This window comes from Xiphias gladius, chromosome 8 (assembly GCF_016859285.1).
Source record: "Xiphias gladius isolate SHS-SW01 ecotype Sanya breed wild chromosome 8, ASM1685928v1, whole genome shotgun sequence".
Lineage (NCBI taxonomy): Eukaryota > Metazoa > Chordata > Actinopteri > Istiophoriformes > Xiphiidae > Xiphias > Xiphias gladius.
Genome location: NC_053407.1, coordinates 11,640,906 through 11,664,267, shown reverse-complemented (window position 1 = coordinate 11,664,267; position 23,362 = coordinate 11,640,906). Strand labels below are relative to the sequence as shown.

General features: G+C 43.6%; 2 protein-coding genes across 2 annotated transcripts in view; one reads left to right on the top strand and one right to left on the bottom strand.

Moving 5' to 3' along the window:
* The window catches only part of b4galnt4a (beta-1,4-N-acetyl-galactosaminyl transferase 4a), a 131,880-nt gene extending 129,312 nt beyond the window's left edge, over window positions 1–2,568 (bottom strand). The window contains 2 exon segments of the mRNA XM_040133915.1: window positions 524–820; window positions 2,519–2,568. Coding sequence (XP_039989849.1) covers window positions 524–665 — 142 coding nt within the window. The 5' untranslated portion in view covers window positions 666–820; window positions 2,519–2,568.
* Window positions 2,569–10,821: 8,253 nt separating this feature from the next.
* On the top strand, window positions 10,822–21,471 carry LOC120793632 (immunoglobulin superfamily member 22-like). The gene is made up of 26 exons (XM_040133877.1): window positions 10,822–10,881; window positions 11,264–11,398; window positions 12,111–12,247; window positions 13,290–13,389; window positions 13,519–13,555; window positions 13,684–13,692; window positions 13,875–14,043; window positions 14,320–14,433; window positions 14,555–14,717; window positions 15,245–15,357; window positions 15,562–15,724; window positions 16,524–16,808; window positions 16,910–17,034; window positions 17,157–17,298; window positions 17,694–17,901; window positions 17,985–18,073; window positions 18,161–18,463; window positions 18,724–18,897; window positions 19,164–19,292; window positions 19,410–19,706; window positions 19,802–19,890; window positions 20,007–20,199; window positions 20,427–20,729; window positions 20,852–21,000; window positions 21,118–21,298; window positions 21,389–21,471. Exons 1-26 carry the CDS (start codon window positions 10,875–10,877, stop codon window positions 21,454–21,456), a joined length of 3,882 nt encoding a protein of 1,293 aa, XP_039989811.1. The 5' UTR covers window positions 10,822–10,874; the 3' UTR covers window positions 21,457–21,471.
* The last annotated feature ends 1,891 nt before the right edge of the window (window positions 21,472–23,362 follow it).

Genomic DNA, 23,362 nt, shown 5'->3' with positions numbered 1-23,362 from the left:
AAGCAACCAAGGGAAAACGATCAGTACGTGATAGTCAGGAGGGCAGTTGTTTGAGGGACACATTTTTCATAAATCCGGGCAACTAACAATGTTTATATTATGACTTTATGTGTCTGTAGTGTTTATACTAACGTCATCATAAGTTATAGTATGTGACACCTATGATTTTTTTCCCTGTAGGACTTGCATCTGTTATTATGTCTGCTACTGTGGTGATTTTATGGTGGCCTTATCATGCTTTATGGCATTATTATCTCCTGTGATGTCGCTTTAATATTCCTATAATATTCCTGCAGGAGCTCAGTGTACTGAATGGTGACTTTATAGTGATGTTACTCTAGTTTATGGTATGATCTCCTGAGGTATCACAACAGTATTCATATGGGGGAGTTAAATGTCCTCTTAGATGTCTTAAGGTACTGTTAGTTTTTATCCATCAGGGCAAAAGACGAGACCCTTTTCACAAAACTTGAAAGCGTTATACGTAAGATGAACAGACAAGGTTTCTCTCGGGACTGCCTACCTTTCCCGTAGTTGAAGTGGAGTTTGATGGTCTTGCCCTGGTTGATGTGCAGGTACGTGAACCACACGGCGGAGGTGAGCAGCACCAGCAGCAGCAGGAGCTTGAACTGCTTCCGGATCTTCTTCACGGGGAAGCGCAGCATCCTGGCTCGAACATCCTCCGGTGGCCGCCCGGTGAAGAGTCAAAACGGGTGCGGAAAGTGGTCGTCCGGGCGGCTACTGCGTTTCGTGTCTGGCTGTCCGCGGCTGTGCTGACGGGCTACCTCCCCCCGGTCACAGCGACCGCATCCCAGGCAGCCTGCGCGTATACAGGGAGTGTTAACTACAGCCCGGAGGCGCGTCTCGCTCCCCCGGATCCGCGGAGTGACAGCAACGCCAAACTCTCGGTATCCTCAGATCTGGGTCCAAACACCTCCGTGGCGGTCATTGCTTGTGCATGCAACCCGCCCCCCCCCCCTTGCCCTATGAATAGCGTGGCTTGTGAGCAGGCTCCCCTGCTTGAGTTTTCCAGGCGGCTGGGGGGGCGGGCAGGGGAAAGGCTGCAGATCAAAAGCCGCCGAGTTCAGTGAAGAGTGTGACCAAGGGGGACAAAATAGCAGTCCGGCGCTAATCTACACAAATCCGCTGTAGCTCAAGCCTTTGCTGACACCGCGACGCTGATTCTTTTATCGGCTACTCGAGGATCATCCGCAGCCATGGGTTTAAACGCAAAGTATCAGGGAGCGGGGAGAGAAATTTTAGTCTCCGCGCGAGGAGAGGTGATCGGACACGGTGCTGCCACACTGGACCCTTCCTTCAGAGAGACAGTTTTCCTGCCGAACAGGTGGACGATTCAATCTTTCCAAATGAGTACAAATGAAATTAGAGGGGCCTTCGGAGAAATGTGACACAGGCTACTGCCGGTCTGCTGGGTGGCAAGTGTGAAGGTAACCGGATCAGGGAAAGGTTAAGGTGGCGATCGACCAAATGTCACAGCCCTCCGCGCTCCATCTATTGTTAAACACAGCCGAAACTGAGACTCCGGCTTCCAATCGAGGGGCAGCGGATTCAGATGGAGCGCGTTTTTTTTTTTTTTTTTTATTCAAGCCCCGGGAGAGGAGGGGCGATCAGCTGTCATCCCCATACTCGGGTGGGTTTGAAGCCCCGCGACGGGTAAATATTGAACCGGTGTAGACTAAAAACTGCGAACGCTCCATGGACGGCGTAACAACAAAGGTCTGATAGAAACACTCAGATGTGACTTTGCGATTGGAGGTTGAGGGACCGGATGCCCATGTGCTCCGCTGTCTGTGTCCTCGTCTCACGGCAGGTGCATTTTACCCGATTGTCCCGAAGTACCTGCGTTGTCCGAGCCCCCCGCGCGTACCACGGTGATCACAAACAAAGAGCCACATCCGGACCAAACAAACACACACACGGGTGTGAGGCGCTAACAGCGACGCGCTGCCCTGTGTTGTTATTCTGTTATGAGCTTTTTTCCCATTAAAACGCCGAAACAGCGTCGTCCGACCCGCCTGTCGCCGCGCGCGGGGAGAAAAAACAGCCGAGCTCCGGGAAGGGTGTCGCGGGCGAGCCGGCAACAAGCTGTGATGAGACCCGGAGAGGACATGGTTTTGTTTTGCTACAATGAAACACGTAAGGGCTTCTCCTTTCACTGCACAGCTCCGTACGCCCATCAATCGAGCATCTTAACGGTGCGGCGCAACCGAACCCGGGCGGGCGGGAGAGTGACAGGGGCTGGCATCCAATCACAACCCCGCAGAGTGTCTCGGCGGAGGCGGGACGAGAGCGTTCGCACTCGCCGTCGCTTGGTACTAGTTCGACCCATCATCCAATAGCTGAACGCAAAGCCTGAAACTTGTTAAGCTCTCCTATTGTGCCCTTTCCCCTGAATTCAGAGTCGTCGTCGCCCCCCCCCCTTTATTTGATTATCAGTGATTAGTCAAGTAATGAAGAAACAACTCAAAAAAACTGAACTACCGTAACGTGCAATTACCTGAAACACCATCTGTGCACAGAAACAATCGTTTTGTGCAATCAGCGTTGGCCTCGTCCATCTAGAAAAGTTGGTATTTGTATTCCTTTATTTAAAATTTGTATTTCTCGATTTCTCCCGGGGACGCTCGGAGCGGACAGTCCACCCAGTTTTCGAACAATTCAACCTCAGTCTGATATACAAGACAAGGTGATAGCTAAACATTCTTCCTTCTATAAATTATTTGGGAGACTAAAATAGCATTTCCCGGACGGACTTTGCGGTAGTTACACATCAAGTGGCCGTTGTGCCGTGTGGGGCGACACCCCGCGGAAGCGCTCGGGAAGCGCGCCTGACTTGCCGCCCACTGGTCAAAGATAGAAGCGCAATCACCGCATCAAATGGGGACGAGCGAGTCTCTGATCGTTGCTGGCCTTATCGTTGAGGCAAGGTCGGTTGTGTTTAAACGCGACCTCTCTTATGAGACCGAATACGTGTGGAGCAATAATAAGATTATATGCCTTTCTCCCCATCCGCAAGTGAACAGAGTCGTGGTCACATGCGCGCGTGGTTTTTTAGCACACCCGCATGGTCCTGAGAACATGTCAGGTCAGGGATGGAGAATGAAAACACCTGTGGGGGTTGAGCCATGGGTATGCAGGGGCTTTCAGATAAAATGCGAGAAAAGAGGACGAAACCAAATGTGGGAATGACGTAAAAGGGGCCTTTCGCGTAACCCTCGAAGAACAAATCTACCTTTTAATATATCACTCACTTTAGGTTGACAAAATGCTTCCAACATGTGGTTTATCCCCAGTTTAATACATATCCAATCATCCAGCTGCGGCTATGGTTTACTATTGAATGCAATATGAATTTAGATGGGAAAGGCTCAAAGGACACGAAACCTGGCCTATAAGAATAAGACCTCAATTTAGTTCATCCCATCTGCGCTTTCTGAATCAGTTGGACCACAAACCATAATCCTCTGTCCTCCGTGGATTAATAATGTAATCTTCCGAGCAAACACTGAGCGTAAATGAAATGCTTAGGTATTCAACTGGGCCATATTGAAATGAGTACTTAGTGAATGACCTCCGCCAAACATCGTTTACACTATAAACAAAAACTTCACAGCATTCACCTTGCTTGGGCTGTTGCAGGAAAAACTGAGGGTATTTCATCACACACACTGGGTTTGAAAGTCATCCAAAGTGTGTAATCATAAAGTTTCATGTACTGTTTTTTTTTTTTTTCCCCTCTCTTGGCTGCAGGACATTATCATGGCCCTTTTGAGGTCCTGATTCCTCTTTATGTTTGATCATCTGACTTGTTTTTGAGAAAACTGAAGACAAAAACAACTCTCTTTTCTACTCAGTCAGAAAGAATATTCTGTCTGTATGCTCCTCTGTTGTTTCCGTTTCATCCAAGGGCAGGCAGGCATCAAAAGCACAGCGAGGGACCTGTGCAATTTTAGCTCACTTTAAAGGTAGACAGAGAAGTTTGCACGCTACGTACGGCTCCATTTATTGGTGAGTAGCACAAGGAGAAAGCGTAAATGTGCTAACATAAAGGTTTTTTAATGTTGAAACACTTTAACATTCAGGCGCACATCTTTTTCAGTTTAAAATTTATCTCATGCTGTTTTCCCTCTCTGTCTCCCCTGTCTTTCATGCCTGCAGAAACATTTGGCACCTAGGTCCCCTCTTCCAGGGATCTCCGTGCTTGAATCAAGGAGGAGGCGTCGTGCAGACGAATGATACGGACAGCAAGGGTTTTCAGGGTGGGGGCTGATAGAGCTAAAGGAGCTGCTGCCTGCTGGGGTGTTACGGAGACCGGGCCCACAGGGGAGGAGTGAATGCCCAGCTGGCTGTGACGGGTGTCAAAGTGTGGCACTGAACTTATGATACCACTGAGCACAGCTGACGGGTAAAGCATCGCTAGGGACCGCAGAGAGCAACATTTCAGAGCGTGATGGTGTTTGCATTTTGAATAAAAAAGATGTGATGCACAACAAGCAAGTGAGGAGAAGCTTGCCTCTTTATCGAGGCTGCCACGGCTTTAATCAGTAATTAATTTGATTCCAGAGACGCAAATTTTTAAAAATTTCTCTCCTTTGGTTAATGCAACACCTGCTTGTCTGTCTTTGTCTGTCTCTGCCCGCCTATCTGTCCTTCAGCCTTCATCTTCTTTAGTCTCTCACAGACATCCAACCTTCCTTTTTCATGGGCAGCACAGCAACTTGCAGGCTTTGATGAGAGGTCTGAGCTAAAATGTCACAGGGATTAAAGGTTTTTGCCTCCTGCATCCTACCGGATCAGTTGTGGCTGCCCTCTGTGCCTGAGCTTCTTCCTCCCCAGACAGGTGCAGAGTGGCATTTTCTTTCTGCTCCACTGTGCCCAATTGAATTTCCTTCAGGGGAAATAACATTCCTTCATGTATACGGATGAGTAAGGAGGGAAACATGAGATGGGGAGAGGTGAAGTGAAGGGATGAGGAGGAATGATGAGAAGAGAGGAGCTGAGATGAAGAAAGATAAATTAAGGGGAGCACGGATCAGGGGAGAGGAGATGATACTTGAAGGCTAGGAAAGAAATGGGAAAATCAGTCTCTACATTTTCGTTCAGAAATATTCCTCTGTATTAGCTTGGTACAGTAGTCCATATTGTTTATTCCTCAACAACAAATGCATACAAACAGACATTTAGAGTTCAAATAAAAGATAGTGGTAAATATGTTAAAAAGTTATAGTTTCAAACGTTATAAGTTTGAGAAGTTGACTTTAATCATTTCTCCATTACGCCCCACCCACACACGCACACTCCAGAGACAAGACACGTGCGCTCCTCTGCAGCTGTTTCTTCAGAATATGGTTAGACAGATTTGAAAATTAGATGTCTCCGGAGATGTGCAGTTCAGATGGAGCATTTAGCATCACATAGCTACAGCTACTGAATAGCATTCTGCCGGGTTTTCTTTGACCGCGTCTACAGAAAGTTAAGAGTAACAACCCCAAACTCACCAACTGGTCCACCTTAACCTTTGCCCTGCAGATCTGCAGTCACTGGAAGTGATCATTTCACGAAGATCTTGTCAGTGGTATGTGCTTTGCTGTGGTGAACTGAACTGTCCGAACAAAGCAACAATAAAAATAGCTCTGCAGCCAATGTTATATTGGCTGTAACCATATAAAATTGTGGCTTCTTCAGTTTCTTTTAGTTATAAAGTGTTTGTTCTGAGGATACGTTCATAAGGAATATCAAAAGACATCCCCTGAATGATTTTTGTTGACAATCTTCTGGCCTCTTTCGCAAAGCAAAGATTGCACTGGAAGCCACTGAAGAATCTCACACAACTGAGACCAAAGTGACTATTGTAGCGTGTTGTCTGTCATCAAGAGTGAATATCCATGCTTGGCCTCATTCTCAGATTCAACACTGACAAAAAAAAACCCCAAAAAAACCCCACCATTTTCAGAAAATAAAATTCAACCAACTCAGTCATTATGTTCTGTGTTGTGGGTATAAATGTGCTAAGAGAGAAATCTAGGTCATTTCTCCATCATTAGTATGCCAGCCAGGTGTAACGCAAAGAGGATTAGAGGAAAGTAGTGCCAATGGGGCTCTCTATGTCTATCTCCCCTTCTTTCTCTATATCTCTCTCTCTCTCTCTCTAAAACCAAACAATCACACTTAAGTGCTCCTGTTGTCACCTCAAAGAGCATATCCGTGATGTAGTGACGTGAAGTAGTCCTGACTTGTAATAAAACATTCATGCACTACCCAGCTCAGATAATGAGCTTGTTTCAAGCCCATTAAACAAGGGATATTTCCTAAACTTCAACTCTGACATTGTGTGAGATCACAAAAGCGAGGGCCAGTCCAATTAGTCAACAGGTACTGTACACAGGTGCTCAAAGTATCTCCCCTGTGACTGCTCCTCCCAGAGAACATTGTATTTGAGGTGGAGTAATAGTGTCGAAGCAGTCTACTTTCCAAATATAAGCAAGAGGCATTGGGTCATTGTGAAAAAGCTGGAATAGCTCCTGATGACGTTGATGAGAGCAAGGAGAAAGTATACATGATGAAACTACAGCAAGCCACAATATACTATATCAGTTTATCAGTAAGTTCTTTATCATCTGTTAGATGATACTATGACAACTGGACGTGAATGTTAGTGTCGGTGTGCTAAATAATAATGTAAATAATTGGCTGTATGCTATTCAGAGTTAGTAAACAATGATTTAAAAGTGGGAGGAATGCTGATTGACAGAAATGTGTTCTTAAGTTACTTATCAGAAAAACAGTTATCGGGTCAGGGTTACTTTTGAGTTATTTATTGATTTGCAATTATGCCGTGGTTTGCTCTTCAATTGCTCCTTCATAACTGCTCGGATTTTTTTGTACCTTATTCCAAAGTGTTACCAAAGCAAAAAATAAAGCATATTTGATAAGGGGACTCAAAAAACTCTAGCAAACGTCTCACTTGAACAACTGAAAGTGTACTCACAAGGGTGTTAATGGGTCCGACAAGCAAGGATTCACTGTGACGCTGGTGTGGATTCTGCGAAAAAAAAAAAAAAAAAACAGCTGTCAACACTTCCACAAAGAATGTGTTACCACCCCAGTTCAGGTCTGAATACATTATAACACCAGTGCCTGGTAAACAATTGCAGCTCCAGTCATTGTGTGTAGGAGGTAAAAAATCTGTTAAACTATGTTCAGTTTCCTTTTCTGAATGTTAGACATTGGCTTGAACATTTGATCGCCATAGTTATTTTAAATGTAATTCTACATTTGAATGAAAATACAGTAAATCAGTACAAACAAAATAAACAGATATTCTGCATTTTCTTTTAATTGATTTTTTTTTTTTTACTGTTTTACTATCCCAAAAGGAATAAGCATTAATCGGTGGACTGAGGTCTTTTGGTGCCTCTCATGTATCTAGCCGCATACTAGATGCTACGCCTGTAATGGCAATAATGTTGGTAGAGGCTCTAATGCAGTTTAGAGCATGATACATTTGCCTAACTAATTTGTGAAGCATTATCTCCTGTAAAAATTAAACATATTGTTGTAAAATACATAAAATGAATTATAAAACTCACCATTTTGGTGCTAGTCAACGCCTCATTGTGTTTTACAGCCATGTCACACTGTGTTTTATGCTCATGGAAGCAGCCGTTTGGGAGTGTGAAAAGATTTCTTTTCTCTTCCTGTTAGAATTTTTCACTGTCTTTTGGGGCATGCTATCTTCTTTCTTGGCCATAAAATGACTGGTACCATGGTCTTTTTCTGCATTAAAGACATAAGGAGACATGTTTGGCTTTTAAATTCAGAGGAATTCATTTTGCCTGTGGCAGCAAACGAGAACCAGAAAACTCTGCAAACTGACACTAGCCTATACATTCAGACTACTAAAAACACAGAGTAACAAATTTTTGCACACAATGAGCATGCTCACTCCATTAACTCAATTTGATGGCCAGCTTTCCTATCCCAAAATTTATCTCATATATTGTTAAGACAAATGACATCTCCTGAAGGGAAAATCTCAAGGACCAAGCAGTAGCATTAGCGAGCTAATTTGCTAGCATGTCAAGTGTCCTGGTTGGGTGAACACAGTCACTTATTTCTGTGGCAGCATCACAGTGGATCCATATTTCATAGCCTCACATATTGACATTATTAAATTAGTTGTGTTTATCCTGCTTAGAACCGTCTGAGAAGTAGGTCGGAGATATACCTTATGATTATGATTATATAACTGAGAAGATTTGAAACCTAATAGTTTTCATTTGCCCAGTACCCATTTTCAGTAGTATAAACCAAGAATACTTGATCTACTTTAGTAGCACAGGAATCAAAACTCCTCTCAAAGAGACATTATATGTATGCAACAGTCTTCCTGCAGTACATCATAATACTGTATGTAGGTATCAGGGGCCTTGGCCAGGATTTCAGAAAATACAGAACACATGGATCCGAGTTCCCCCAGTGGACCATCACCTTCAGAAAATTCTCACCAGTACAAAAATAAGTACAAGTTCCAAATTTAAAAAACAATTTCTATGCCTTGGAAGGAAATTTGCCTCTTTTTGTCATATATGCTACGAAATCAATCCTCAACTTGATAACATCAACCTAGTTCAATGCTGGAGAAACTCACAAGGGATTGTATTAGCCAAATAGTAGTATCATGAAGGGAACTGGAGAGGGAGGAATAGGTCACACAATAGCAGAGAGTGACTATGTATAATTTATGTATTATAGTTCAATGTATGTCAGAATTGTTGCACGTTGCATTTTTTAATGATGCACTGAGATTTCTGACACAGATGCGGAAAGAAAGATGTGTCTCAGAGGCAGAGCCTGTTAGAAATGCTCCATCACCACATGCTCTTTGGAGAATGTTAACATTCAAAAATACTAGCCTGACTGAGATGGCCCACAGTAGACCTTTAAACTAACTCACCCGTGGGAAATATTATCATTATGTCTTCATCCAGCCCAGTACAGGCCCGGCAACCCCAGAACATATCAGAGCCTTATTTGTCCAGAGACAGGACACAGCAGGTGTTTAAGCTGAATGCCCAAACCTTGGCTCATCCACCAAAAAGGAGCCAAGAAGACAGCGGAGACTGAGCTGGCAGGATCCCACTGAGTGGGGGGCAGCGTGTGGCTTAAGAGCATCATAAGAGGAGACATTTGCGCTGGAAGCAGTTGAACCAGAAACCTGGGGCGCGGACTAAATCTGTGAGAAAGTAAAGGCTTTGCTGTAACAAGTAAGTTGGGTTGGCTGTGTGTCTTGGTTTTCTGAAATAACAGAGCCAAGGGTTGGGGCGGGGAGCGGGTTAAAAAAAAAAAAATCCTTTTGCAATTTGCCATGCTGGATGCTGTGAGAGTGAGAGGGAGAGATTAAGGACTCTGAACAAAAAGGCAGAGAGTTAGGGAGAGAAAAGAGATTTTCTTGTGTTCCACTTGTAGTGAGACAGCAACCTGTTCAGCAACTTTGTACCTTCGAGTCACTTGCTACTCCTTTAGACTGTAGAGTTGTACCATCAAAGAGTTTGCTGTGGTCGCTCAAAAAAAAACTTCCCGTGGTAAGTATCAAAGCTTACGGAACTAATTAGTTCACCAACCCCAAAATGTAGTGTATTTGCTGCAGGAGGCGAAACTCACATAAATACTTACTGGATTTACATTTTTCATTTAGAGACTAATCTTGTGGTTAATTGTTCCTTTGGCTTATAAAATTACATTTGCATGCTAAAACCAGGCCGTCATTGAAAAAACAATTATGTATTTTTATACTAGCTTGGGAATATAGACGTGATCGCACTGAGCTTTACGGGAGTTTTTTTCGGTGTTGGAATTTCATAGGTAGGTACAGTGAGTGGCACATTTTTTAATTAGATGGAACTTGATACTTGCTCATACCTGTCATTGTACAGCTATAATGTGTCAAATCTTCTTCCTACAGCCACTGGTAATATGTATTTATTATGTGCAGGCAAAGATACACATACGCACCAATCTGCAGCTTGCACACATGCACAGAAACAGAAAAGGGGAACGGACATGAGAGAGTGAATCCAAATTCAAAGTAAGAAAGGAAGAGCACAGTTCATCAGTGGTACAAACACAGTGCTTTATCTCATACTGCAGGTGTGTGGATTACCTTTTTAATTGGATCTTTTTATGAGCCCGGCAGAGTCAAAGGACTAATTTAGTCGCTGTTGAAAGGAAGATGATAGAGCAAGGAAAGGGCAGGGGGCGAGCAGAGGAAGGGAGGTGAGTTTCAATCATTTTTTGGTGCGTGCTTCTGAAAACGCAAAAACCTAATTACCACTGAGACAGAGCGAAGACGTGTGTTCATCACATGTACGCGCATGTCGACACTCAAGTATACAGTCACACACATGCAAGTACACAAACACAAGACCAAAAGTACACTATAGGATATTAGCTGTATCAGCGTGTGAATGTAGAGAGGATGGTTAGAGGCACCTCTGTCCCTCTGGTGCCTCTTATCTACTGGAGGCAATATATCAGGACTAAAAGCTGTTAAACACAACAATACCCAGTAGGATTAGGAGTCAAATGAGCATTGTCTGCCACTTGTAAAACTATCATTTCACATCTCTATTTGTGTCTGTCAACGGCCAGGCACAACTCGGCACCACCTTTACAACATCATCATCATGGCAGCAGGGCTCCTCTCGGCCACTGGGGGCAGAATGGAGCAGATGGAAAAGCAGATGAGGCAGATGTCAGAGACGCAGATGTCCTCCTTCTCCAGCTCTCCCACTTTTACCTCTTCCACAAGCTCCACCAAGCTGCGAAAAGTGTCACAGGGCTTGTCAAGGACCATGGCAGGTATGAATTATTCATCGAGATCATAATCCCCCCATCTGCCATGCTCTGTAAGGTAATATTTTTAATTATGAGACATGGCATGGAAGATGAAAGTTATCATTAAAGTGAGCATAGGTAACATAAGTGATGAACATAATTAAAATAGTAGCTTTAAGTGAAATTTCCTATCTGTCCAACTGTGAAAAAAGTGTCTCCTATTTAAAGCTCCTGGACCAAACACAGACCAACAATAAAGCTAATTAACTACATTATTCAGCACTATAGTGCAGCATAAACCATTCAGAGTCATGATGATAACATCATATTTGCATGTAAGGCTGCCGTAGCACAATTTGCCTGTTTGCACATGATTATGATGTGAATGTCCTTTATACTCCCTCAGAGCACCCCGGGCTTCAGCGTAAGACCTCAGCTGTGGTGGAGTCCTTCAGCCAGGTTCAGAAATCCTCCCATATCCCCGAGGGAGATTCTGTCCCAGATTTTGAGGAGAAGCTGCGCCCCATCACTGCCCAAGAGGGTGAGGTGAACTGCTCCTTTCCTCTCACAGCGCCTTGAAAATTTAAGAAGCGCCCTTTGCGTCGCCTAATATCTCTCTTCACATCGCATTATAAACAACTGTGAGCCCTTGAGACTACAACAGAACTACGTGCAAGCTAATTTTAGATCCCTGCTTAGAGTTTGCCTAGAAACTCCAGATGACATGAAAACTCCAATGGGAAATGAAAGTTTGCTGCAATGTGTAAACTTTGAATAACAATTTGTCTCTCTGGGTGAAGGCACTGTAAATCCACTCTGATCAAAGTCCTGACAAAGACACACAGAGCACAATGACACTTAAATAGAGTTTGCGTGATGCTTGTGATCTCCACAGAAGAAAAACCTCTGATTCCTCTGTTTAATACAAGTGCCTGTTCTGAATAAACTGTAGGTGCTTGACCTTTATTCATCCTTGCTTTTGAAGATAGTGTGTCATTATTTGCAGAACACTGCAGAGTAGCCATAGCATTAGCATTCATGGGCTGACCTTAAACTCACTGTCCTCAGAAGGAAAACAGGAAAAGACGAGAGAGAGAGAGAGAGAGGCAGCTGATTGGATGTACAGTCATTCTCATTGCTCCAGTATGATTTAAAAACCAGAACTGTTTCCTAACAAAAACACTTGTTATTCAGCTGATAATTCTCAAACAGATAATGTGCATTAACCTGATCTGTCTCTATGTAATCCATAGGTGACAACGCAGTCTTCAGGGCCAAAGTGATGGGGGATCCCCGGCCCAGTGTTAGCTGGGAACGAGCCAGCGGTTGCCCACTGTCTGATGCAACTAAACCTTTCTATGACAACATCAACAATCAGCATATACTCAAGGTTTGACAATATAAAACCACATAGCTTAACGTGTTCCTCACTGTTTTTGCTTCTAATAACAAACCCAACAATGGTCCTGGTACTAAAAGAACGTTTGTGTTATTAAGTCTATCTAATTGTCTGTGAGATATATCAGAAGATCGAACCATTTTGTTTGCCTTCATTGTGTTGTTTGATGTAACTGCACAATGGCTAATTGTCAAAGAAATATTTTAGAAATTAAGTCTCTATTTGTAATTTTTCAGTCACATAACACTATAAACAGTGAGTAGCTTTGCATGTATCAACACACTCATCTCGTTTTTCTGGTTGCTTCGGTGATGGCAGTTTCTTACCAGAGTCTCATTTTTGTGGGCAATCCATCACATCTATACACAAATGCCTTCTATTTTTTCCCCCACATATAGTGTGTGATTGGAGCACCAGAATCTGCAAGCATTTTTTTTTCAAGGAATCCACCTGCACTTAAATGTAAAGTATATTTCCCAAGATACAGCGCATAGTCAAAATGCGTCGCTTCAAAAGGTAAATGTGACCATAACAGACTCTTGCAGAGTGCAGCGACTTCCTACAGTCTGTCACTAAGCCAAGGGGCTCTGGAATCTTGGTGCTGTCTACTCAGACAACACACCATGCATCATGAGGAAAAGTAGATAGAAAGAAAAAAAAAACCTCTCTCTGATCCTTTTATCTATAACCACTCTGGAGTGGATTTAGCGCTTTCTCTCTACCAGCCGGGGAGCTTAAGTGAAGCTTAAATAGCTATTATAAAGCAATTAACTTGTGGGTGCTGACATATGCATCTCCCCATGCCATCTGTTTCTCTGGTGAGGGATGACAGTTAAGTTGCTGTGCTAAATGTTTACTGTGTATTCCTAGTGTGACACTGCCTCCTTTTGCTTTAAATGAGTACTGCAGTGGGATTTAAATTGACCAGACAATGTCGTGACAGTATGAACGTTTTAAATTGTCCTATAGTATGCATCAGGCATGCCGTTTCATTTCCTTTTATGTAACCTGTATTGCATTTCCTCCACTTCAGATCAAAAACTTGGCCCTGGAGGATGCTGATGTCTACAAGTGCATTGCTTCTAACAAGCACGGAGAAGCCATTTACTCCATATCCCTCATTGTTACAGAAAGTGAGTCTAGCCTTTTCATATTATTCATTGTGTGCACCTCGCCAATCCTGATACTTATTTAAAAGCTGTTTTCATCCATGAAAGCCATCCATCCACCTCAGGTGAAAGTTTCTGTATCTTTGTTTCTAGATCCGGCGTTGGACTTCAAAAAGATGCTGAAGAAACGGTAGGAACACAAGCCTGGTAATACAAACCGTGACACTCCCAAAACCTGTCAAGGTGTGATCGAGTTCTCTCTGATCCACCCCCTTATCCTTTTTCTTTTTTTTTTGCACGCATCCACAAGATTTAAAGAGCTCCAGCGTTGCGCCAGTGTTGCCACAGGGGCAGAAGAAGATGTTTTTGAGCTGTCATCACACATATTCATACACTGGCTGACGTACTGTCATACATACATGCACACAAGCCTTTCACACACCTATATATGTTCATATAAACACACATGCACACTTATTTCCTGTCTGAGATCTTTTTTCCTTGTGCAGAAGTGTGGAGAAAAGAGAGAAGAAGCCACCTACAGAGGAGGAGATGTTAAAGATCCTGTCTGGAGCCGAAAAGAAGGACTACGAGAGGATCTGTGCCGAGTACGGCTTCACTGACTTCAGAGGCATTCTTAAGAAGCTGAAGGAGATGAAGAAGAAAGTGGAGGTGGAGGTGGGCCTGTCATACAGAGAGCTTGTTCATATACCACAGGATCACATAAGGAGGAAAAGGTTTGGGATATGATATGAAAAAGCTTAAAATAGAACAGAATGGGAAAGAAAAAAAACTTAAATGCCCCTCGACACAGCCACAGCACCAAAGGTATGTCGCATAACAACATTCAAGGCAGCTAATGTGAAGATGGGGAAATGCTTTGCAGTGTCATGTTGTCATTTTTTTGGTTTGTTTATCTGTAAATAAACTTTTGTTCATTTGATATTTTACCAGATGGTGCGTGTGTTGAAGCCCCTGGAGGACATTACTGCCAACACTGACACCAACGTCGTCTTCGACACCATCCTGGAACTGAAGGATCCAAACATCAGGATGCAATGGTTTCTGGTAAACTCTATCTTCCTGTCCGTTGTGTGACTGTGTCAAGATTTGCATATATATGGCTGTTTCCATTACAAACACCAATTGTGAGTTCTCCCCTCATCTAGCCGTTTTATTTACGATTTAGGGCACGGAGCTGCTTCGGATCCAGTACTCTCATGGGAAATATGAAGTCAAACAGATGGGAACCAAGCACATGCTGTGCATTTCTAGCGTCAGCCGCAGTGACATGGGTATCTATGCTCTGCAGGTTGGAGACAAGCGACTGTCAGCCAGGCTTAACGTTATAGGCAAGTGCAGAATGGGACTTGGGTCCTTCCCACTGCTCATAAGAGAGACAATGTCATCTTTGATAGCATTTACCTACTCTCAGTTTCCCTTTCACTGTGTATATACAATCTACTTTCCCTGTCATTTGCATCTCTCAACAACTGTGTTCTGTCCATGTGGTGATTTGGACTTATTAGACTGTTTAACAGACAGGATCAAGTTTTATATGAACATGACCTGCATATCTGCGTGACTGTTTTGTATTTCATTTACACTTCCATTCAGTGTCAGTTCCCTATCCTCTTTGTCTCTCTTATTTCTTCTACAGGGCACAAATATACAAAGGGGTGACTTTGGAGCTTTCTTAGTTGTCTAATATATTTCTGAACGCCCACATATCAAAGCCTCAATTGCCAGACATCTGATGTCGCTTACAAATACTTTTATTTGGCATGGAATGCTTTTCAGGGAGATGTTTACATGATATTATCTATCTACTTTAAATCATATAATAACCTAGCCTTTTTCTCTCTTATCCCTCTTTCAGATGAACCTCTGAAATTCCTGTCTGACTTCAAGCCGAAGAAAGTGACAGAGCGCCAGACCGCCATGTTTGAGGTCCGTCTCTCCAAGAAGACAGATGCACCGCTCATCTGGAAGGTTTGTATCTGACTCACTGAAGGACTTAATTGCACTTTTCTGGGTTTCTAGGAGTTACCTACTGCATCAACAGTAGGTATTTTGGATGAAAAGAGCACAAAAATATACAGACAACATTTTCGGTAGACATGAACACCAGGGCATAACACGTGATTCAAAAGTAATATGGCAATTGTTTTCCCACAAGTGCTTGTGTTTCTCCAGGTAAAGGGAAAGGAAGTAAAAAGAGATGAAAAGTTCGACGTGTCCTTTTCTGAGGATGGCCTGACCTACACTTTGAAGATTAAAGATGTGAAAGTCAGTGACACTGGAGACTACACCATCAGCATTGGAGACCTCACTGCCACTGTGCCGCTTTTCATTGAAAGTACGGACAAGCGTTGGGTTTTCCTATCATTGAAAATAACCTTTTATGTGTGCCTTTTCTATTCATATTATGTTTATTATGTTATGTTTTTTCCCAAAAGGGCTGTGTCTTCCTGTTTTAGTGGAACCAGCATTTCTAAGGAAACAAACTTCCCCTTTCAGACTCAGTGGAGATGAGCAGTTACTGCCTTTTTTTTTTTTACCTCCCCTGAGATTAAAGTCTTCGTTCCTTCATAGCTGTGCTAAACAACATCATCTGCCCTCTATCTTACAAATGAAGACGTATGGGTGGTATAATAAATCCTCCCTCCTAGTGCTGAGTTGAAAGTAATCCAACCAAATCCCTCATCACAACAAGCTCATTTATTACGGCTTTGTCTAACAAGATGCTTACTTGCCGAAGGTGCAAGCTGGGGCATGTAAATATCTTCACAAGGACACGTGGTTGTCCTCTGGGGTTGCAGAACAGAAGCATAGTCAATGAGGTTGTGTTAATTACAGTTAGTCATGAGTAGACTATCTTTCTTATTCTTTAAGTATAATTTTATAACAATGGTCTACTATATATGTGGAGGGACTGAATATGATGAACAAACCTAATACTGTAAGTGGGCACACAATTTAAGTCTGTTCATATTTCCACCCTATAATTATGTTTTCTAATTATACATGTGTTATGTTTATAGTAGAGAAATTACCACAAAAAACCTTTGGAGTGCATCATGCTCGTCAAGGCCAAACACACCCAAAAGTAATTGTCTTCCTTTTACTCTTGGTCTTTTTTTTAATTCTTTCTCCAGGGATTCCCATCAAGTTTACCAGCCACTTGAAGAATGTCCGTGTGCAGGAGAGAGGTAAGGCCCGCCTGGAGTGCGAGATGAGCTCCAAGGACGTGCACATCCGTTGGCTGAAGGATGGGTGTGACATCACAGCGAGCCGTCGCTACATCTTCGTGCGTGAGGGCAAGAGGGCCGAGGTTATCATCGAGGACTGTGAGCTGACAGACGGGGGAGAGTACTCTGTCGTCTGCACTCAGGACAACGACACACACCAATATGTCGCTTCTGCCAATCTAACCGTGGATGGTAATCAAATTTGTTCGTATGTCTGTAGTTATTTTTGGCTTAACACTGAAACATTACTGACTAATAAAGTAGTTGAGCTCTTTTTCTTTGTCTGTTACCAGAGCGTTTTGCCTCAGTGAAGAGTGGTATGTCAGATGCTCAGTGTCCTACAGGCTCCCCTGCAGAGCTGTGTGTTGTTCTTGATGATGAGAAGGTGGTTGGAGTGTGGCTGAAGGATGGAGTGGAGGTGAGAGATGATGTTAGAGAGGATGAAAATGTTGCAAAAATTCTTGATCTACGTTATTACCACCATTTTGATCATTTGTATTTTGTTGACACATAATAAAAACTGGTGTTGTGTTTTGACAGATTTCAGAACTGAGTGGGGTTCAGGTGCTCAAACAGGGAGCCGTCCACAAGCTAATCTTCTCTGGTGTGACTGATGCCCATGAGGGCAAGTACACCTTCAGAGCCAAGGGGGCTGAGAGTGAGGCTGCGCTCACTATTTCAGGTCAGTGTGTGTGTGTGTGTGTGTGTGTGTGTGTGTGTGTGTGTGTGTGTGTGTGTGTGTGTGTGTGTTTGTATTTGTCATTTGAGTTTGTATTCACAAGTGGGGCAGATACTTCCTGGAACAAGCTTCCTGCCGCTGTCATAGAATCAAACATTATGTGAATATTTAAATCCAGTCAGTTTTATTATGCTGGAGGTTACCTTGTGGTCCTGTTTGCCACAGTGTGTTTTTTGATAGTACCACGACGAGTCATGAGAGTCAGACATCTTACGCTTTGGGGGTTTTACTAGAGCTACCAATCCTATACCCTAAATGAATTAAAACCACACTAAAAATTGAAAACTGTGTCAAATCAATAGAAACCAACCCAAGTGTATATGAACTCTGTTCCCTAGACCCACCAGAGATTGATTCCTCTGTGTTGGACTTGTTGGGGGCCCGACCTGTGACTGTGAAGGCAGGCCAGACAGCCACCATAAAGATTCCCTTCAAAGGCAAACCGCTTCCCAGGGTAACCTGGTACAAGGATGGGGTGGAAGTCACGGAGGATGCGAGAACGAAGGTGGAGAGGACAGCTGACGGCACTTCCCTGGTGCTCAGCAGGTGGGTGAGCAGATTGAGATCAAACGATTGAAAATACAGGTTCACATTTCTGAATATTTCTTCTTACTTTTCCTGTTAACTAGATGTTTGCGAGAAGACAGCGGCGCAATTATGCTCCGTCTGAAGAGTGACTGTGGCACCGCTGTTGCCAACCTGCATCTGAATGTGATTGGTGGGTGAAAACACATATCTGGAAAAAAAAGCTAAAAAAAAAGCAGTTTTAATTAACGCTTAACCAATGTTTTACCACATTCTCTAGACCATCCAAAGCCTCCTCAAGGGAAAGTAGAGTTTCTAGAGCTATCAGGAAAGTGTATCAAGATGAAGTGGAAGGCTCCACGGGACAATGGGGGTAAGCAGGTGACTAGCTTTGTGATCGAGCGGCGTGCAGCAGGTAAGAAGTCCTGGACCAGGGCTGGCAAGGTGGACAGCAGCACCACCGTCTTCAGCGATGACGAAGTAGAGGAGGGCCAGGCGTACCAGTATCGCATCAGAGCTGTCAACGCGGAGGGAATGAGCGAACCTCTCGAGACTGAGGAGGTGCGTGCTGGAGAGCCCATAGGTGAGAGTGCGAATTTAAACTTTAAATTATCATCATCAGTAATGCCATCATCAAAGTCGGTCCTCAGAATATTCAGACACAGGTGTGAAAGAGAGTTCGATAAAAGTGTTTTTAGAAGTCCAGAGGTGAGACTTGCGTAATTACTCACCTCCTTGTAATTATCATCAGCCATTAAAATTATCATTTCATCGTCTTACTCACTCTGTTTTTCATTTCTTGCTTTAAAGAACACTTATCTTGTTTTAAATTCACCTACCCAGAGCCTCCAGGCACAGCGTCCCAGCCCCAAGTGTCTAACATAACTAAGAACACGATGACAGTGAGTTGGACGCCTCCACCCCACGACGGAGGAGCCCCAGTTCTTGGCTACATTCTGGAGAGGAGGAAGAAAGGCAGCAATATGTGGTTGCAGGTCAATAAGGAGCTGCTCACAGGTCAGACTCCGGGCAGTATATCAAGCTCTCGTGTTTTGTTGTCATGACCAGCTGCTATAGAGCTGACATACTATTTAACTTTTTACTCAAACTACCCCTGCTGTCATAGGCTGTGTCTGCATCTTAAAAAAAAGACATTCCTGAGTAAGGATAAAGTGTTATAACATGTACTAAATCAAGTCATGGCTCTATACCTTCAACCCGTATTGACAATACATATGCCTCCGTTTTTATCTATATCGTCATATTTATATGAATATTTTCAGATACAAAATTCTCTGTAGATGGACTGGTGGATGATATGGAATATGAATTCAGAGTCACCAGCGTAAACAGGGCTGGAGCAGGCAGTCCTAGCACGGTTTCTAATGCTGTGCTGGCCAAAGACCCAACACGTGAGTTCTTCGTGGCCCCCTTCATTTTCTTTCCCTCCTTCCCTCTCCGTATTCCAACATATCATATATATATATATATATCCAACATCATTAAAAATCCTGTCTTTCCCCTTTTAGGTGCTCCTGGCCTGGTGAGGAACCTTTGTGTGTCTGACTCCACAAACTCCTCCATTTCTCTGAGGTGGACTCCTCCAGAGCAGGGAGACGAACCCTCTGGCTACATCCTAGAGGTGCGCCCCGAAGATGCTAAAGAGTGGATGAAAGCCACTAAGATCCCCATCGCTGGTACTGCCTTCACCATTGGAGGACTTCAGGAGCGGATGAAGTACCACTTCCGTATTCGGGCTGTCAATGAAGGAGGGTTGGGGAAGACCATTGAGCTGATGGAGGGTGTAGTGGCCATGCCTCCACCTGGTAATATGACTGCATGCTCTTGTACTCTCCTTTGTTCCCTTTATCCTCTTTCTTTACTTTCATTTTCTAAACTTTTTTTATGTCTTCCTATTCAGTGGCACCCAGGTTTGATCTCCAGGGAAAACTGAAGAACCAGATGGTCGTCCGAGCTGGAACGGGACTTTGCCTTCACATCAGCTTCAGTGTAAGACTGTGACGGTCTACTCAGAATTTAGTGATATTCCTTTGCGCCCCAAGACTAGCATGCGCTCAACGTGAGTCCTATCAAACAAGTTTTTACCATCCTCCTCACCCTCACAGGCTTCACCTCCCCCGGTGGTAACCTGGTTCAAGGATGGTGTCCTCACTAAAGGAAGGGAAGTCATCACCAAGAACAAGTATAACTCCCAGTTCCTCATTTCCTCCTCTCAGCGATCTGACTCTGGTGTCTACCGTGTCCACCTGAAGAACAATTATGGAGAGGCTCACTATGATGTTAATGTGAGGGTTACAGGTAAGTGACGGAGGCTTGATCATTTATTCCTCCATTCCTTCATTTTGTGCTTTCTTTGATCGTTATTTACTTTATTTTGCCAAACAACAAATCACTTAAGAGGGACACGTATCTGTAGCTGCTTTGACAGCTTTGTGGAAACTTCCAGGTCCTGTATAGAGAAACTTATGGCCATTCCCATTTATTCTCCTCTTCATCCTCCTTCTGTACTCACCTTCTTTCATCAGACTTTCCGCGATCCCCAAAGAACCTCCGCCTGGAAGAGGAGGTCCCCGGTACGGTGACTCTGCAGTGGGATCACTCTCCAGACCTGGCTGACGACGATGAGGGAGCACATTATGTCATCCTCAAACGAGACACCAGCACTGCCTCCTGGTTCACTGTGGCTGAGCGTGTCTTCAGCAGCAAGTACACTGTCACTGGACTGCTTCCTGGGAGGAAGTACTACTTCAGGGTCATTGCTCAAAACTCTATTGGGGACAGCGATCCCTTGGACTCAAAGGAACCTCTCATCATCGCCAAGGAGAAAGGTGAGTAGATAAACATTTGATTTCCACGTTATATCATTTATAGGCATGTCAAAGTACTTATCCTCATTACACATACAAATTTTTGTCTGTATGTATATTTCTGTATTTATATTTTTTCTAAGAGTGCGTCAGCAGCCTTCGGTTGAAAGAATATGCCTCACCACCACGTCAGGTAAAGCCTACATTCCTGCTGCCGCTGAAGGACCACACTGTTCGCCGAGGACATGACTGCACCATGACCTGCGCCTATCAGGGCATGCCAGCTCCACAGGTATAAAAGACTCATCTGAGGTTTAATAACTGAAAAAATTGTATGAACTTTCTTTGCCTTTGATATCATCCCCTATCCCCCAAAAGTAATAATGGTGTTGGTGATTCCCCTGCGTAGGCCTGCTGGTATAAAGGCGAATTGAAGATCTCTGATTCCCCTCGGTTCTGGCATAGCACAGCCAATGGAGTGTGCACCCTGGTCATCCCCACCTGTGGAGCGAAAGATGGTGGAGAATACACACTGGTGCTGGAGAACCATCTGGGGATGGCCAAATGCTCCTGCAACTTGGTGATCTTTGGTAAGTTTTCAGGGAAGGGGGGAGGGACGGGAGCGGAATAATAGATTGGAACATATTTTTCATCTCTCTGCATGTCACTGTGTCTTCCAGATACGGATGACAAGGGTCTGTTGGAGAGCCTGACCAACCAGGCAAACAAAGAGAAGCTTATTTTGTGAGAAGTCTGCTTGAACTATTGCCATGACAGATGCATATTGATTTGGCCACGACCTTATGCTGCATGTACTGCTGCCACTTATAATAATTTTACAGCTTTGAAGCATCACAAAAAATGTTGATTGACTTGAATTTGAGATTTTGATTGAGTTTTATTTGTTAAAAATGCTGTTTTTTGTTTCAGCTTTCAACCTGCCCTTGCTCATTTCCCCTGACTCTGGCAGTGCATCTCGTGACCACTAGAGGTCAGACCTGTCCCCATCCTTGTGTAGGCATTGTGTTGACAGAGCAGATCAACGTTTGGTGTGTTCGGGGAGGGGCAGTTTACTCATTAGTCAGCTTGCTCAAATAGTGAGGATTGTCCTTTCTCTCTAAGTCATGGATGCTTTTCTCTCTGTAAAGGAATTTGACATTAATCTTTTCTCCAGTGCTTCCCAACTAGACTTGTTTCACAGGACTTGCTGTACAAGGCCACTTGCGATGTCAATCAAGTAGGATGGATAGGGTATGTGTCCACATAAAATTCAAAACCAAAAACATCTAATATAACAGCCCACAGCGTCCCACATCCACATACAGCCAGTAGGCTGAGGATGGTTTCCTGCCAGGTATGCAAAGTGGTCGAGATCTAAATGTGACTTGTCTTTTGGAGTGTCCCTGTGGCTTATTTTGTGAATCTTCATACCATGTAATTACAATGTCCTGGGTTTCAATCCACATAACAACTTTTATCAGATGTCTTCCTCTTCTCACTATCCAACATTTTCCTGTTTTCCACCGTGGGTGATTAAAGAAAAATACCTCAAAATGCATCTAAAACGAAAACAGAAATTATTTCCACTTTCCGTGAGAGAGAGCAGCCAGAAAGTATTAGTGCGACACATGTAATGCTCTGTAATCCAATATATTGTTGGATTTGAAAATAAAACAATGGGGTTGAGGTGCTGACTCCCAGCGTTGAGGGCGTAATCATCCACATCAGAGGAGCTGTATAGGTGCTGGAGTTCTTTTAATATTTGGTTGCAAATTCTTTGAAGTTTATGAAGTCATAGATGTCACAAGACACTTCTGTCTTTGTGTCTGTGGTTATGTTGGCATTTTCACTTCTTGCTTGTTTTGGGGGCTTTTTTCTCATTTGTTTTCCTAAAATTGGGAGACTGTATATATAAAAAGGGCTATGAATCCAACGCTGTTCATCCAGTGTGGTTTGAATACAGATTTAACTTAAACCTTTGAACCCGAAAGTCCATTTTAACCTCACTGTGATGGTTCATTTCAAATCCAATATGTAGAAGCAAAAGAAACAGTGACCTAATACTTTCCGACTGCAGCTTGTGACGGCTTCCATTTGACAGCATCTGTATAGGCTTTGCCTCTGAGTGCTCCTCTGCTTCTTGAGAGAGCGAGTGTGGTCTGGTGAGGAACTGCCAAACAGACAGAGAGAGGTGACAACCCCTCTCCATCCTGACGTCACTATGCTGGCTCCCACAAACTCCACCTTTATAGAGCCACCAAGGGACTGGCAGTGTCAGGTTGCCCGGTTCAAATCAATTAAGCACCAACAGGCACTAAACCGACGTCACGGGTACCTCTTCACTGCTCAGCTACGGCACAATAAGGTGGAAGTAGTTTGTAGTGGAAGGCGGAATAGTCAATCTAAGTATTTGACAGAAACTAAAGACTAGTGCACCACAAGGGAACTGAATATATATATGGAACCAAAACCTATTTAAAGGGTTTTAAAATACGTAATTTGAATATAGAAATATTGTGCAGCATTGAGTTAATTGAGGTGTTTTTCTTAGCTCTTACTTTTTTCACATTATGTGGTGATTCAGGGTCATTTATGGGATTTCAACAAGCCTGTTTTTAGGCCATTGAGATGCCTCGTTTTCATATAAGACTGGA

What these genes read in the sequence shown, in the direction of transcription:
- LOC120793632 (XM_040133877.1), top strand. An exon ending in AGCCAGGCTTAACGTTATAG is followed by an intron (nt 14,718 to 15,244) that starts GCAAGTGCAGAA and finishes TCCCTCTTTCAG; the next exon opens with ATGAACCTCTGAAATTCCTG. An exon ending in AGGGCATGCCAGCTCCACAG is followed by an intron (nt 21,001 to 21,117) that starts GTATAAAAGACT and finishes TCCCCTGCGTAG; the next exon opens with GCCTGCTGGTATAAAGGCGA.